The 14,508-nt window shown below is 35.0% G+C and overlaps 1 protein-coding gene across 2 annotated transcripts in view; it reads left to right on the top strand.

Annotated features, from left to right (window-relative positions):
- The window catches only part of mdfic (MyoD family inhibitor domain containing), a 78,860-nt gene that overhangs the window by 10,026 nt on the left and 54,326 nt on the right, over nucleotides 1-14,508 (top strand). For both annotated transcript variants that reach the window (XM_062064456.1, XM_062064457.1), the window contains exons 3-4: nucleotides 5,890-5,964; nucleotides 6,125-6,190. In XM_062064456.1, coding sequence (XP_061920440.1) covers nucleotides 5,890-5,964; nucleotides 6,125-6,190 — 141 coding nt within the window. The remainder of the gene's footprint in view (nucleotides 1-5,889; nucleotides 5,965-6,124; nucleotides 6,191-14,508) is intronic.

Genomic DNA, 14,508 nt, shown 5'->3' with positions numbered 1-14,508 from the left:
TGAAATATCTTGTGTGACATCATGCACAAAAGTGCACTTTATTTGTTTTAAACTATTGTAGTGGCGTTCTGTACAAAAAGTGCACTTTAATTTAGTGTTGTTTTGATTTGTCATCTTAGTGACATCATTCACACAAGTGCACTTATAGCTTGTTTTAAAATGTCTCTGACAATCTTGCAGGTTCTGTTTTGAAATGACATGAATGTTTGTGCCACTGCTTAATAACTGTTTCATAAATACACTTTTGGTCAATTGACTTAGTTGTGATTTCCCTCTCTGCATGAAAGTTTAAAATGAGCATATATCAATGAAGTATGAAGAAGAATGTTTTAATGTAAACACATATAATCATCATACTGCTTTGATTACTGTATATGCATGCATCAAGTGTTAATTCAAGGCTAAGGCAAAATATTGAGATATATATCGTGTATCGCGATATGGGCTAAAAATATTGAGATATTAAAAAAAGGCCATATCGCCCAGCCCTACTTGGAGTTGTGTTTAGGCTCTTTCTCTTGTTCTTTCTCACGGGACATGTGGGAATGCATGCTTTCCTTTACCTAACAATCAGTAATCATGATTTAAATTTTGATAAAAAAATTATCTTAATTATTACTTTAGCCATAATTGGCAGCCCTAGATCTCATACATGAACACTATTTTTATCTATATGGACAAAAAGTGCAGTTACGTCCTTTGGCCATCAGGTGCAATCTTTTAAAATTCTTACATTGGCTTTTATTTTGGAATCTCTGTCCATAAAGTGGTATCTTGCACAATTTTTACATACATTTTCGTTATTTATGTTATTATTGTTTTCTGCCATATTACTGTGTTTATAATGCTTTTGTTGCTTTCATATACACATTCAATGTGTACTTGAGGTCCATGGAATAGTGTTTTTTTCTACAGTAATGTTTCTCCTACAAAGGAAATCATTTTGAAAGTGTTGTTTTAAAAAAAATAAAACCTGGTTAAAAAATTTCAATATAATTATTTTTAGAAAATTTTGAGCTCAGTTAAAAATACCACAATAATAATAACCATGATGATTTTGGTCACAATAACTGTGATAAGAAATTTTCATACCGTGAGATCCCTAATATATATGTTGTGTGTATGTACGTAAGAATGTGTATATATGTATGTGTATGTATGTATTATTCATGTGTGTATATATATATGTATTTGTGTATATGTATTTATGTGTATATATATGTATTTGTGTGTGTGTGTATATATAAGTAATATATTGTGTATAAATATATTTTTATATATATATACATACATATATATATATACATATATATATATATACAGTATATATATATATATATATATATATATATGTATATATATATATATATATATATATATGCAAAATGTATATATATGTATATATATATATATATATATATATATATATATATATATATATATATATATATATATATATATATATATATATATATATATATATACATGCAAAATCCTAGAATTCTAATGTGTGTTGGCTTTTATTTTGCTCTGGCGGGCCGCCACGATCAATTACTGATCAAATTACAAATTGAGGAAAGACCCTGCCTAGTCAACACAAATACAAACCCCGTTTCCATATGAGTTGGGAAATTGTGTTAGATGTAAATATAAACGGAATACAATGATTTGCAAATCCTTTTCAACCCATATTCAATTGAATGCACTACAAAGACAACATATATGATGTTCAAACTCATAAACTTAATTTTTTTTTGCAAATAATAATTAACTTAGAATTTCATGGCTGCAACACGTGCCAAAGTAGTTGGGTAAGGGCATGTTCACCACTGTGTTACATGGCCTTTCCTTTTAACAACACTCAGTAAACGTTTGGGAACTGAGGAGACACATTTTTGAAGCTTCTCAGGTGGAATTCTTTCCCATTCTTGCTTGATGTACAGCTTAAGATGTTCAACAGTCCGGGGGTCTCCCTTCTGCTATTTTAGGCTTCATAATGCGCCACACATTTTCAATGGGAGACAGGTCTGGACTACAGGCAGGCCAGTCTAGTACCCGCACTCTTTTACTATGAAGCCACGTTGATGTAACACGTGGCTTGGCATTGTCTTGCTGAAATAAGCAGGGGCGTCCATGGTAAAGTTGCTTGGATGGCAACACATGTTGCTCCCAAACCTGTATGTACCTTTCAGCATTAATGGCGCCTTCACAGATGTGTAAGTTACCCATGTCTTGGCCACTAATACACCCCCATACCATCACACATGCTGGCTTTTACACTTTGCGCCCATAACAATCGGGATGGTTATTTTCCTCTTTGGTCTGGAGGACACGACGTCCACAGTTTCCAAAAACAATTTGAAATGTGGACTCGTCAGACCACAGAACACTTTTCCACTTTGTATCAGTCCATCTTAGATGAGCTCAGGCCCAGCGAAGCCGACGGCGTTTCTGGGTGTTGTTGATAAACGGTTTTCGCCTTGCATAGGAGAGTTTTAACTTGCACTTACAGATGTAGCGACCAACTGTAGTTACGTACTGACAGTGGGTTTCTGAAGTGTTCCTGAGCCCATGTGGTGATATCCTTTACACACTGATGTCGCTTGTTGATGCAGTACAGCCTGAGGGATGGAAGGTCACGGGCTTAGCTGCTTACGTGCAGTGATTTCTCCAGATTCTCTGAACCCTTTGATGATATTACGGAGCGTAGATGGTGAAATCCCTAAATTCCTTGCAATAGCTGCTTGAGAAAGGTTTTTCTTAAACTGTTCAACAATTTGCTCACGCATTTGTTGACAAAGTGGTGACCCTCGCCCCATCCTTGTTTGTGAATGACTGAGCATTTCATGGAATCTACTTTTATACCCAATCATGGCACCCACCTGTTCCCAATGTGCCTGTTCACCTGTGGAATGTTCCAAATAAGTGTTTGATGAGCATTCCTCAACTTTATCAGTATTTATTGCCACCTTTCTCAACTTCTTTGTCACGTGTTGCTGCCATCAAATTCTAAAGTTAATGATTATTTGCAAAAAAAAAAAAAGTTCATGAGTTTGAACATGAAATATGTTGTCTTTGTAGCATATTCAACTGAATATGGCTTGAAAATGATTTGCAAATCATTGTATTCCGTTTATATTTACATCTAACACAATTTCCCAACTCATATGGAAACGGGGTTTGTAAATATATACTGATATATTGCTGTACAGTGACTACTCTAAAGTCTATTCATTTATATAGTTTTGCCCTTGAGAAGATATACTTTTGTGACTTTTGGTATGTGATGAGCCTAGGTCATGTGTTTTTTTTTCTTCATCTCTCCCAATAAAATCAAAAGAAACGCCTTAGTGACTAATATGAACACAAACCAGAGCCAATTATAGTTTTTAATTAACTTTCAACTCACCGATTATCACATGTAAAATAATCCAACCCCTCCCTTCACCCTCCCATTTTTCTTCAAACAAGCAATGAACCATCCTATTTATACCAAGCATCATTATGGCTCTGTCAAAAAATAGCAAAGTAGGACAAAGTAAGCAATCAGTCGGGCTGCTGGATTGCGAATAGATTTTTGCCCCCCCCCCCCCATTTTCTTCAAAGACTGGATTTTTCCTCTCGGGGGAGTGGGGATGTAGCGAGAGTAGGCCAATTGGTTTCTAACTGTGATCGCTAAATACCACAATGCATCACGCAGTAGCGCCGCTATAACGTTGCCGCCATACATCATCTACCGCCTCCAGCCGTCACTGGTATATCTCCAGCTTTGCCAAACAAGCTTGCGAGCAGCAAACACGCTGGAAACAAAGTCGTGAAAAGACTGGCGTCAAACCAAGCCAATAAAGCCACAGAGGGGATTGTTTTTGTCTCCAGTCTCGCTAGATGTGAACTCAAAGGAGGAGACGAGAGAAGCTGTTGACGCTTAAATGCATACTTTTTTCCACTTTTTCACATGAATGCTGCTTTCATAGCAGGTTGAAAATGAGATCCAGAGCTCTGGAAAGGCTTTCACCTGAATCGACTTTTTTTTTGTCGTTGTTGCTGCCACCTCACATGCTGTCGGCTGACCTTGCAGTAAACGTTTACATATGTTTTTGCGGGAGCAGCCATGATTCATTCCAGTGTTGAGCTCTTTTGCTTCCTTGCAACGTGCCTTGTATAAATAAATGAATGTTCCTGACAGATTCCTCTGACAATTGGCAATTCAACATGACCGAAAAGGAGTAGGAAGAAGTAGAGCCACTCTGTCCACACCAACATTGATACCTTAAAAAATCACACTTTTCTATGCATTTTTGGCCTGTTGACTACACGCAAACTTTTATCAGTGTTTCCCAGACATTCATTTATTTGTGGCGGCCCGCCACGAAAGAATTACGTCCGCCACAAATAGATTTTTCGGCTTTTTTTTTTTTTTTTTGTCCTGTCCAGCTTCTCAGGCAAATCATATAGTTGATGTAGATGCCCATATAGGCTGTTCAGATTTACTTTACAAAAGAGAAGTGTAGGATACTTCTCTTGTTGCCTTATTTGTATTTGACCACTACTGTTTTCTGTTTATTTGTTACTGACTGTGGCAGGACACCTCTGCCTCTGTTTCACTTTATGTTGCTGGTAAATAATATGTTTGTAGTAGTAGGCTAAAGTTAAATTATTTAGTATGCACTAATTAAAGGGGCAGAGCTTTAAGAGACATTTTAGCTTTTATATTTATATTTTAGAACCACAATTGATAAATATATTTCAGTGAATAACTTATTGTTCAAATCTGTATATAAATATGTACATAAAGTGTTGTAATTATATTGTAAAATGGATGGATGGATGGATGGACGTTTAAAACAAAACTGTTATTATTAATTAGTAAGTATACATTTTTTTAGCCTTTTTAGAGAAAATCATATCATTGTAGTAAATTATGCAAATTACTCGATGATGTAATGGTGACCACGCCCATAACCACGCCCGTGGCCACGCCCCCACCGCCCCCACCGCCACAGGTATCTTGGCAGTTTATGGGAAACTCTGTTTATCCTTAAAAACGGTGACCTCTGAAGACTCCATCTTCAGAGACTTGAATGTGAACTGGTAAAACTGAGAAATGAGCGACATTATCTAACATTTTCTACTCGTATTTAACAACAGAACATGAAGATTGTTTGTGATTAGGCCTGGGCCAATCACACATTTTGCTGGATGATATATTGTCCCACAAACTACAAGTGAACCTAAAAAAATTTGAATATCGTGCAAAGGTTTGTTTATTCCAGCAATTAGTTTTAAAAGTTGACACTAATATACGACAGGCTAAAAGCTTACAACTCAAGATATTTCAAATGTTCTTTTGACATAATTTTGATGAGTATGGCTTACAGCTTATGAAAACTTCGAGTTGAAAATCTCAGAAAATTTGGGGTTTTCAAAAACTAACATCATTAAAATGAGAAGAAATAAAGACTTGATGTATCTCTCTTTGCATTTAATGAGTTCATATCACTAAATAGTTTTTTCACATTTGAAGTTGAATTGCTTACACAAATAAACGTTGGCACAATATAAATTATTTTGAGTTTTATCTGTATTACCGATAAATTATATTATTGTCACAATTATTTTATTTTTTTTAAACATTTTATTTGTATTTTTGGCATATACAGTCCAGAAATACATGCCAAATGTTCCCCCCTATGATGTACATGATGTAATTTATCATTACAGTGACAAACGGAGGTGTTTTGATGCCACCAACTCAGCTGTGGCTTCTTTTCTGGCTTCTGGTTAGACAAAATGCGCATGGCAGCCCGTGAATGTGTTTTTATGGGGATAGTTTTTGAAAGTATCCGCGTTTATGTGGACATGGCCTAAATAAACGTTTGTTACCTATAGATGCCTCTGATACCGACGCATCGGGACCGTCTTCCAGTCATGTGAACCAGGAGAATTACTCCAAGCCTGTAAGAAGTAAGTACTTTTGGGGAATACAGTAAAATACATGTTGCTGTGATCACTAGCCATTTTTTTTTGGTCATTTTGTTTGACCTATAAAACAAGCGGTAGAAGATGGATGGATGCATAAAACTCCTGCTTCTCTGCTAACTGTATATACATATGTTACTTATAGATGCCTCTGAATCCAAGACCTCTTCTAATCATGTGACCAAGGAGGATCGCTGCGAGCCGATACGAAGTAAGTACTTAATGATGAAATAAAATCGTGAGGAAAAAAACATAAGCTAACTCGCTATGCTCCTCTAATATGCAACAAGTCATTTAGCGAGATAAAATGCTCTTCTAATGAGTACATTTCCATGATTTTAGGTGATATTTTGTGAAGGATTTCTTTAATGACAGCTTAATTTTGCCTTCTGGTGCTTGAGCAATGTCTTATTTGACATCAAAATAGGCTGTCAAGCTGTCAAGGATGGATGTTTTCACAGTTGCACAGTGCGTGCCTACCAGGCTTAAGGTTTCCGTACAACTGTAATACTAGCTTCAGTGTTTCCAGTTGCAAAAATACCAAGATGGCATCTCTGGCAAGTGAGCGGCCCACATGTTTGCTGTCTCATTCTGCCTGGGCCTGGCCTTGCATCTCCATTGTCCTCTTACTTCCTATCCTGAGGGGAGGAAATCCTGCTTTTGGGGTCATGTTTATAGTCAAACCCTTACCTGATCGTAGCTCATTTGGGTGAGAACCAGTGTGGCTGATACCAGCGGATTACTTCCATAACAGTAGAGGAGCTTTGATAAGAAGCATGCTGTTGTGTATGACACATCAGTTCTTTTGTTTACATCTTGTTAACATTGCCATTTTTTTTTAGTTAATGACTTGCCGTTGGCTTGTTTATTGAAGCAGTGAGGGAGTGATTTGCTGGCATGAAATAATAAATAAAGTGGTCTTTCTAGCTTGATCACGGTTATAGTTTTGTTTGGTTCAGATGTGTTTGTAAGGAACTTTGCATGTGTGTACTTAGGGGGCGGGGGGATTTCCCCAGCTATTGTTAGTGTTAGTGCTGGGCTGGTAAACAGTCGTAATGGGATCGAATCCTGGCTGGTGATGTGTCAGGAAACCATGTAAATGGATATTTTAATTACCATATTTTTAGGACTATAAGGCACACTTAAAATCCTTTCATTTTTTCAAAAATCAACTGTGCGCATAATGCAGGCTATTCAACTACATAATGAAGAGGGCCGCAGATTCAAGAGCCCAAGGTCTCAGGGGCTGGACATCAACATTTGGATGCTCAGCAGGTTCTGTTCCTTTGAGTCTGTTTACTTATTTACAAAATAAACACGTCGGCTTACACACTGCACTGTCAATAAATTCATTATCATGCCATGGCTACTCGTTTCCAGCATGTGCAGCTAGACAGATAGTTAACAGCATGAAGAAACAGAAGCTAAGTTTTGTTGATGATTGATATTTGTTTTTCTTCCTCAGTTTTATTTCTTCATACATCTTCCTTCATTTAGGTTTGTAAGACTGAAAATATAAACATTACAAAAGTATAAGGTACGTTGTGTATGTTACATAAATAAAATAGAAGGTTAAGTGTTAATACACACAGCAAACATTGCACACACGTGGTTTAACACAATTAAACTTAAGGTGTAGCTTTATCACCCTATGCTGGTCAAATTTAACACTATATGTATTTGAGCCGTTTTGTTGGGTAGAAAATGGATGAATGGATGATCGGCAGAGTTTAAACAGCCAAAAACAATACGGCCACGAATACAAAAGACATCACAAAGTCAGCAAGTTCATACTTTGTTGTTACATGGGACATTAAAGTGTCATAAAGACAGCCAAACGAGGTTGGTAGATGAGAATAAATCGAAAGGTGAACTACATTGCAGGAAATGTAGTCTTAATTTTATTAGTAGGCTAGAAATGTTCCTTTTTTTTCTCAATTTTCCTTTTTTGAGAAAAAAAAGGAGCTCACATATTTGTAATACATGAATGACAAAAGTACGCCACACCTTTCATGTTATTCAGTTTAGTACGTACATGTTTTGTATACTTTCTCGGTTATCGTGCCAAATATTGCGTAACAAACCTCTCGCATATTCTTCTGCGTGCGTAAGTGTGTGCCCAAACAAAGAATCGTTGCGCGTTGGCCCCTCAGTCTCTGTGCTTTTTTTTTTATTGAAAAAATGTAAGTATGAGCACTTTGATAAAGAAGGTGAGAAACACTTTTGATTTGTATAATGTTTGGTAATGCATGTATTCTTTGTATTTTTATTTTGTATGCTCCTATATGGACCCCATGAAGACTAGCAGTCGCCTTGGCGTCAGCTAATGGGGATCCATTCAATAAACAATAAACACTTTTAATTTCATGAAATAATTTGTAGCAAAGTAAAAAGTCCATGCCTCTGCTTATTGCCGTCTTTGCCAATAAGAGTCTTCAATAAATGTAATTCATTTATACATTTTATTTATCATTTATATGAATGTTGCTTTGTTTTCTCCATTAAAACCATAATTATTATATATGAAATGTATGTTTTGTTTATATTTTGGGTGCCTGGAATGGATTTTTTTATTTTTCTGGGGAAAATGGCTTCGGTTGTAGTACTTTTTGGAACAGATTACTAAGAAAAACCGAGGTTTTGATTGAATTATTTTAGCACTTAAACACCTGTGACAACAGTTTTGAGTCTTGATTGATGCCGTTGCCCCTTCCTCCCGCACACAAACTGCTCGCGGAGTAAGTGAGAAGTCACTCAAAACGATATTTCACTTTTGAAACCTCCTGGCATCATCTTCCTCATGTGGCTCCCAGCCAATCAGATCCTGGCTCGGCGTGCTAATTGAGAGCCCTGGTCGGCTGCAGAAACAGGAAATCAATAAGAGATCATCTGCTCGGCTGCATCCTGCCCCCGAGCGCTCCCTGATTTAGAGCTTGTGTACAGGAGCGCAAACGCACTTCTCACAACATGTGGAAGTCCACTTTATTGTTGCGCTGACAGCACACATCGTTTTTTGAAGCCTTTCAAGAGGGATCGCCGTACAACAGAAAGATACACATGTTTATCAGTGTCTTTATCCCAGAAAAACCTGTACATTTTCAATCCAAACCAAGAGAACTGTCTGCAGTGGACATTTGTTTTTGGTCTATTTCTTTTGTCTAAGTTACACATGTTTCTGTAAAAGTAGTAGAGCAACACTTTGAAGCACATGCAGAAGTAAATAGGTCATAGGTTGCCTACAGCCACATCTGTTAAATCCAGTGTTTTCTGAATGGACATATTAGTAACCCACACACATGACCTTTGTGGGAGGGTTTATCTACTATCATTAGCTATTGTCTAATCCAGAGGTGTCGTAGTCGTTTTCACCGAGGGCCACATTGCAGTTATGTTTGGCCGCTTCTAACAGTGAATACTATTATTACACCATTTTTTAATGCATTTTATTAGTCGATTTTTTAAAAACTAAGATGTAAATAAAATATGGTAAGTTGCAATAATTTCACCTCAAAATTTAGTGTTTATTACTGTAAATGGGAAAACAGTACTGCTGTTTTTATGGTTAAAAAAAAGGCAGCTCAGTTACCAGAATTTTACTGTAAAATTTACATAATTTTTTTTACTGTAAATAAAAAAAAACTGCAATTTTACAGTAAAATAACTAGATTTTTGTGTATTTGTATTACTGTAAATGCCAAAACGGCACCACAGTTTATTAAAAAAAAAATCGAGAAAAATGCAGTAAAACCACAGTAAATTTCACTATTTTACCATGAAATCTACCCATTGCACAATTTGATGGATAACTTGCTTTGAAATCATTATCATTAGTATTTATTTCTATTTAATTTAATATTTATCGTGCCCAGAAAAGGACAGTTTTTCTCTTCTGTGGCATTAATGTGATTTAAAGGACTGCTAGTCCGATGTTGATGTGATCAAACTTCTTTCTTGTTTGCAAGATACACACACAATTGTAACTGTTATTTCTTCCTGCACGTAATAAATATGTACAACGTGTTTGGATGTATTCATTTATGTAAAATTGTCATTAAATGTAATATTGCCTGACAAAAAGTGATTCGACGTAATATTTTGATATTTACACTTCTCATATTTACACATGCACATTTGACTAGAATACCCTTATGAGCATTACATATATCAACATCAAGTACCTACTGTACTGTTTACTTGTTGAAATACCCTTTTTAGAGCAAATATCTACCCAAATGGCCTCTTTGTTTCCGCCAAAAATCTATTTCTAATAATATTTTGATATTGACACATCTCATCTCTGCATATTCTACTAGAATACCTTTATGAGCATTACATATATATATATATATATATATATATATATATATATATATATATATATATATATATATATATATATATATATATATATATATATATATATAAATCAAGTACCTACTGTACTGTTTACTTGTAGAAATACCCTTTACAAAGCTAAAATATGCCAAAACAACCACTTTGCTGCTGCCAAAAAGGCCATATCGCCCAGCCCTAATGTAAATAAACATTTAAAATGTTTTGCTGTGTAAATAAGTCATTTTATAAGATATATAACTGCGGCTTATAGTCCGGTGCGGCTAATATATGGAAACATATGTTTTTCTTCTAAAATGTTGTGGGTGCGGCTCTATAGTCCGAAAATATGGTAAACACATCCCTGTCTGAGCACTAAGCACATTGTGCACATTGAAACTGCAAGCTGTGCTCACTTAAAACACAGTGATCGTTCTTTACTTGGAGGAATACAAGACATTTTTTGGTGTACCCAGGGAGAGAGTAGGACGTCAAAAAGCTTGCCAAAAAATAATAAATATAAATAATCAATTTCATTTGTTACACACTTTTCATTGAAATAAATCTTAAAGTGACGCAAGCATGCGCATGACCAGGACAGGGGGAGAGCGCCCACTATCTAAAGTGTGCTTTGAATTTTGGTCCCCTGTGCGGTGAGTTTGACACCCCTAGCCTATATCGTAACAAAAACATGACTGCACATTGTCAGTGACTTCTCTGGGACTGATTTTGTGCGCGCGCACGCTTTCCCGCTATTTGAGTAACCGCCTAATTTCTCAGTCCGACATAGAATTTGTATTCAATATAACTAGTAATTGTATGTTCTGTGAAACCACTAATGGTAACATAAGCTAGTGGGTGTTGTTCCTGTTATATTGTTTGGTTTAAAATCATATTACTTTGAGCAAGTTGCAAATAGCGCCTTTATAGATGATATTCTTTAATAGAGCTGTTTCTCAATACTGTAAGTCCAACCGTTGTTGCTATTTTATGGTTTTAGAAAAACTGACATGCTTGGAAAGTTTGCCGTGGGGATTGCCAACCGCTGCGGTTTTGTTTCGACCACAAAAAAGTACAATTCGCCTCTCTTGTGAGGCTCTCACGAGGGAACTCTTCCTCTGTGGTGTCTCCATCCTGAAGGGAGGTTCCTCAAAAGCAGCAGATATCTCGTGCAAAACACGTCTCTCTTCACTTCCGGTGTACATTTAAGGAGTTTAATTCAGATTATTCGGTGGCTTGTCACCTATTTTTTAAAGCTTTAATGCAGGGGTGTCCACATTTTTGGATTTGGGGTCCACATTGGGCTAAAATGCAGTCAGCTGTAAGCTGATTACAGGTAAAATAACTATATGTGTGTGTGTGTATATATACAGCCCTTTGAGACACTTGTGATTTAGGGCTATATAAATAAACATTGATTGATATATATATATATATATATATATATATATATATATATATATTAGGGGTGTGGAAAAAATCGATTCGAATTCGAATTATTATTTTTTTTAAATTAATCAATCCAACAAAACATTACACAGCAATACCATAACAATGCAATCCAACAAAAATAAATCAACAACAGTATCAATATTAGTAACAATTTCAACAAAGCAGTGATTAAAAATCCCTCATTGACATTATCATTAGACATTTATAAAAAAAAAAAATAAAGAACAATAGTGTCACAGTGGCTTACACTTGCATCGCATCTCATAAGCTTGACAACACACTGTTTTATTTTCACAAAGATAAAATAAGTCATATTTTTGGTTCATTTAATAGTTAAAACAAATGTACATTATTGCAATCAGTTGATAAAACATTGTCCTTTACAATTATAAAAGCTTTTTACAAAAATCTACTACTGTGCTTGCATGTCAGCAGACTGGGGTAGATCCTGCTGAAATCTATGTATTCCATCAATAGAGAATAGTTTTGAATCGGGAAAAAAATCATTTTTGAATCGAGAATCGTGTTGAATTGAAAAAAAAAATCGATTTTGAATCGAATCGTGACCCCAAGAATCGATATTGAATCGAACACAGCCCTTATATATATATATATATATATATATATATATATATATATATATATATATATATATATATATATATATATATATATATATCTATATATATATGTATATATATATATATATATATATATATATATATATATATATATATATATATATATATATATATATATATATATATATATATATATATACATACATATATATACATATATATATATATATATATATATATATAGATATATATATATATATATATATATATATATATATATATATATATATATATATATATATATATATATATATATATATATATATATACACATACACTACCGTTCAAAAGTTTGGGGTCACCCAAACAATTTAGTGGAATAGCCTTCATTTGTAAGAAGAAGAATAGACTGTGGAGTTTCAGATGAAAGTTCTCTTTTTCTGGCCATTTTGAGCGTTTAATTGACCCCACAAATGTGATGCTCCAGAAACTCAATCTGCTCAAAGGACGGTCAGTTTTGTAGCTTCTGTAACGAGCTAAAGTGTTTTCAGATGTGTGAACATGATTGCACAAGGGTTTTCTAATCATCAATTAGCCTTCTGAGCCAATGAGCAAACACATTGTACCATTAGAACACTGGAGTGATAGTTTCTGGAAATGGGCCTCTATACACCTATGTAGATATTGCACCAAAAAGCAGACATTTGCAGCTAGAATAGTCATTTACCACATTAGCAATGTATAGAGTGTATTTCTTTAAAGTTAAGACTAGTTTAAAGTGTACTTTTCCTTCAAAAATAAGGACATTTCAATGTGACCCCAAACTTTTGAACGGTAGTGTATATATATATATATATATATATATATATATATATATATATATATATATATATATATATATATATATATATATATATATATATATATATATATATATATATATATATATATATAAAAGATATACAGTACAAGCCAAACGTTTGGGCACGCTTTCTCATTAAATGCATTTTCTTTATTTTCATGACTATTTACATTGTAGATTGTCACTGAAGGCATCAAAACTATGAATGAATACGTGGAGTTATGTACTTAACAAAAAAAGTGAAATAAATGAAAACATGTTTTATATTCTAGTTTCTTCAAAATAGCCACCCTTTGCTCTGATTACTGCTTTGCACACTCTTGGCATTCTCTCCATGAGCTTCAAGATGTAGTCACCTGAAATGGTTTTCACTTCCCAGGTGTGCCTTATCAGGGTTGATTAGTGGAATTTCCTGCTTTATCAATGGGGTTGGAAATCAAGAAAACACGTTGAATGAGAAGGTATGTCCAAACGTTTGGCCTGTACTGTATGTCCATGTGCACGTAGTTAATTTGATCAGCAAATTTGTAACATTCAGACTGTCAGGTATTTAAAATCAATATGCTCGCGAAGCGACTCCTTATGACGTCTCGCGGGCCAAATTGAATACGCCGGCGGGCCGCATTTGCCCCGGGCGTCAAAGTTTGTACACTCCTGCTTTAATGCTTTACTTGCCACTTTGATCCGTCGTGCCAAAGGCCCGTCAAGTAACACGAGGTTTAAAAAGCAAGATCAGAATTTTTGATTTGACCTAAAATGAGCACCTGTGAACACTGTGACCTCTCAGAACCGCAGTGAAATAGATTTCTTAATGGTTCAGTTTGAAACTAAACCAAAGTTATTGAAGTACTTCCAAGACTTTTTAACCTCATGTTTTTTGGCTAAAATACTGCGATATTGTTTTTCCATATTCTCATTGTAGTCCTCCTGAACAGAAACAATGTATCTAAAGTACAGAGCCATTAAAAACTCCACGGTTATTTCCAAGTGATTACTTAACAGTGGGTCACGGAATGCAAGGAACGGTATAAATAGGGTGAAATGCTACCGCAGGGGTTGATTAAAACGGCCATCTTAATTCTACCTCTGTTGTAATTATTTTCTCATTGTCTTGCTGCAGATAGATTTCATATGGGAAATTTCAAGTGCCTTAATTAGCATATTTTACCCGAAGTGCCAAAGCCTATTCAGTGTTTAATTTTTGTTTTAATATTCAAAATACTTGAGCCAAAGGATTAGTTATGCGCACCTTCATTCTCAAGGAAGTATAGTGATTGTAGAGTTGGAGTATTAGTTAATTAT

The sequence above is a fragment of the Entelurus aequoreus genome, linkage group LG12 (assembly GCF_033978785.1).
Source record: "Entelurus aequoreus isolate RoL-2023_Sb linkage group LG12, RoL_Eaeq_v1.1, whole genome shotgun sequence".
In the NCBI taxonomy this organism is placed as follows: domain Eukaryota; kingdom Metazoa; phylum Chordata; class Actinopteri; order Syngnathiformes; family Syngnathidae; genus Entelurus; species Entelurus aequoreus.
This window is presented reverse-complemented; position numbering and strand designations above follow the sequence as displayed.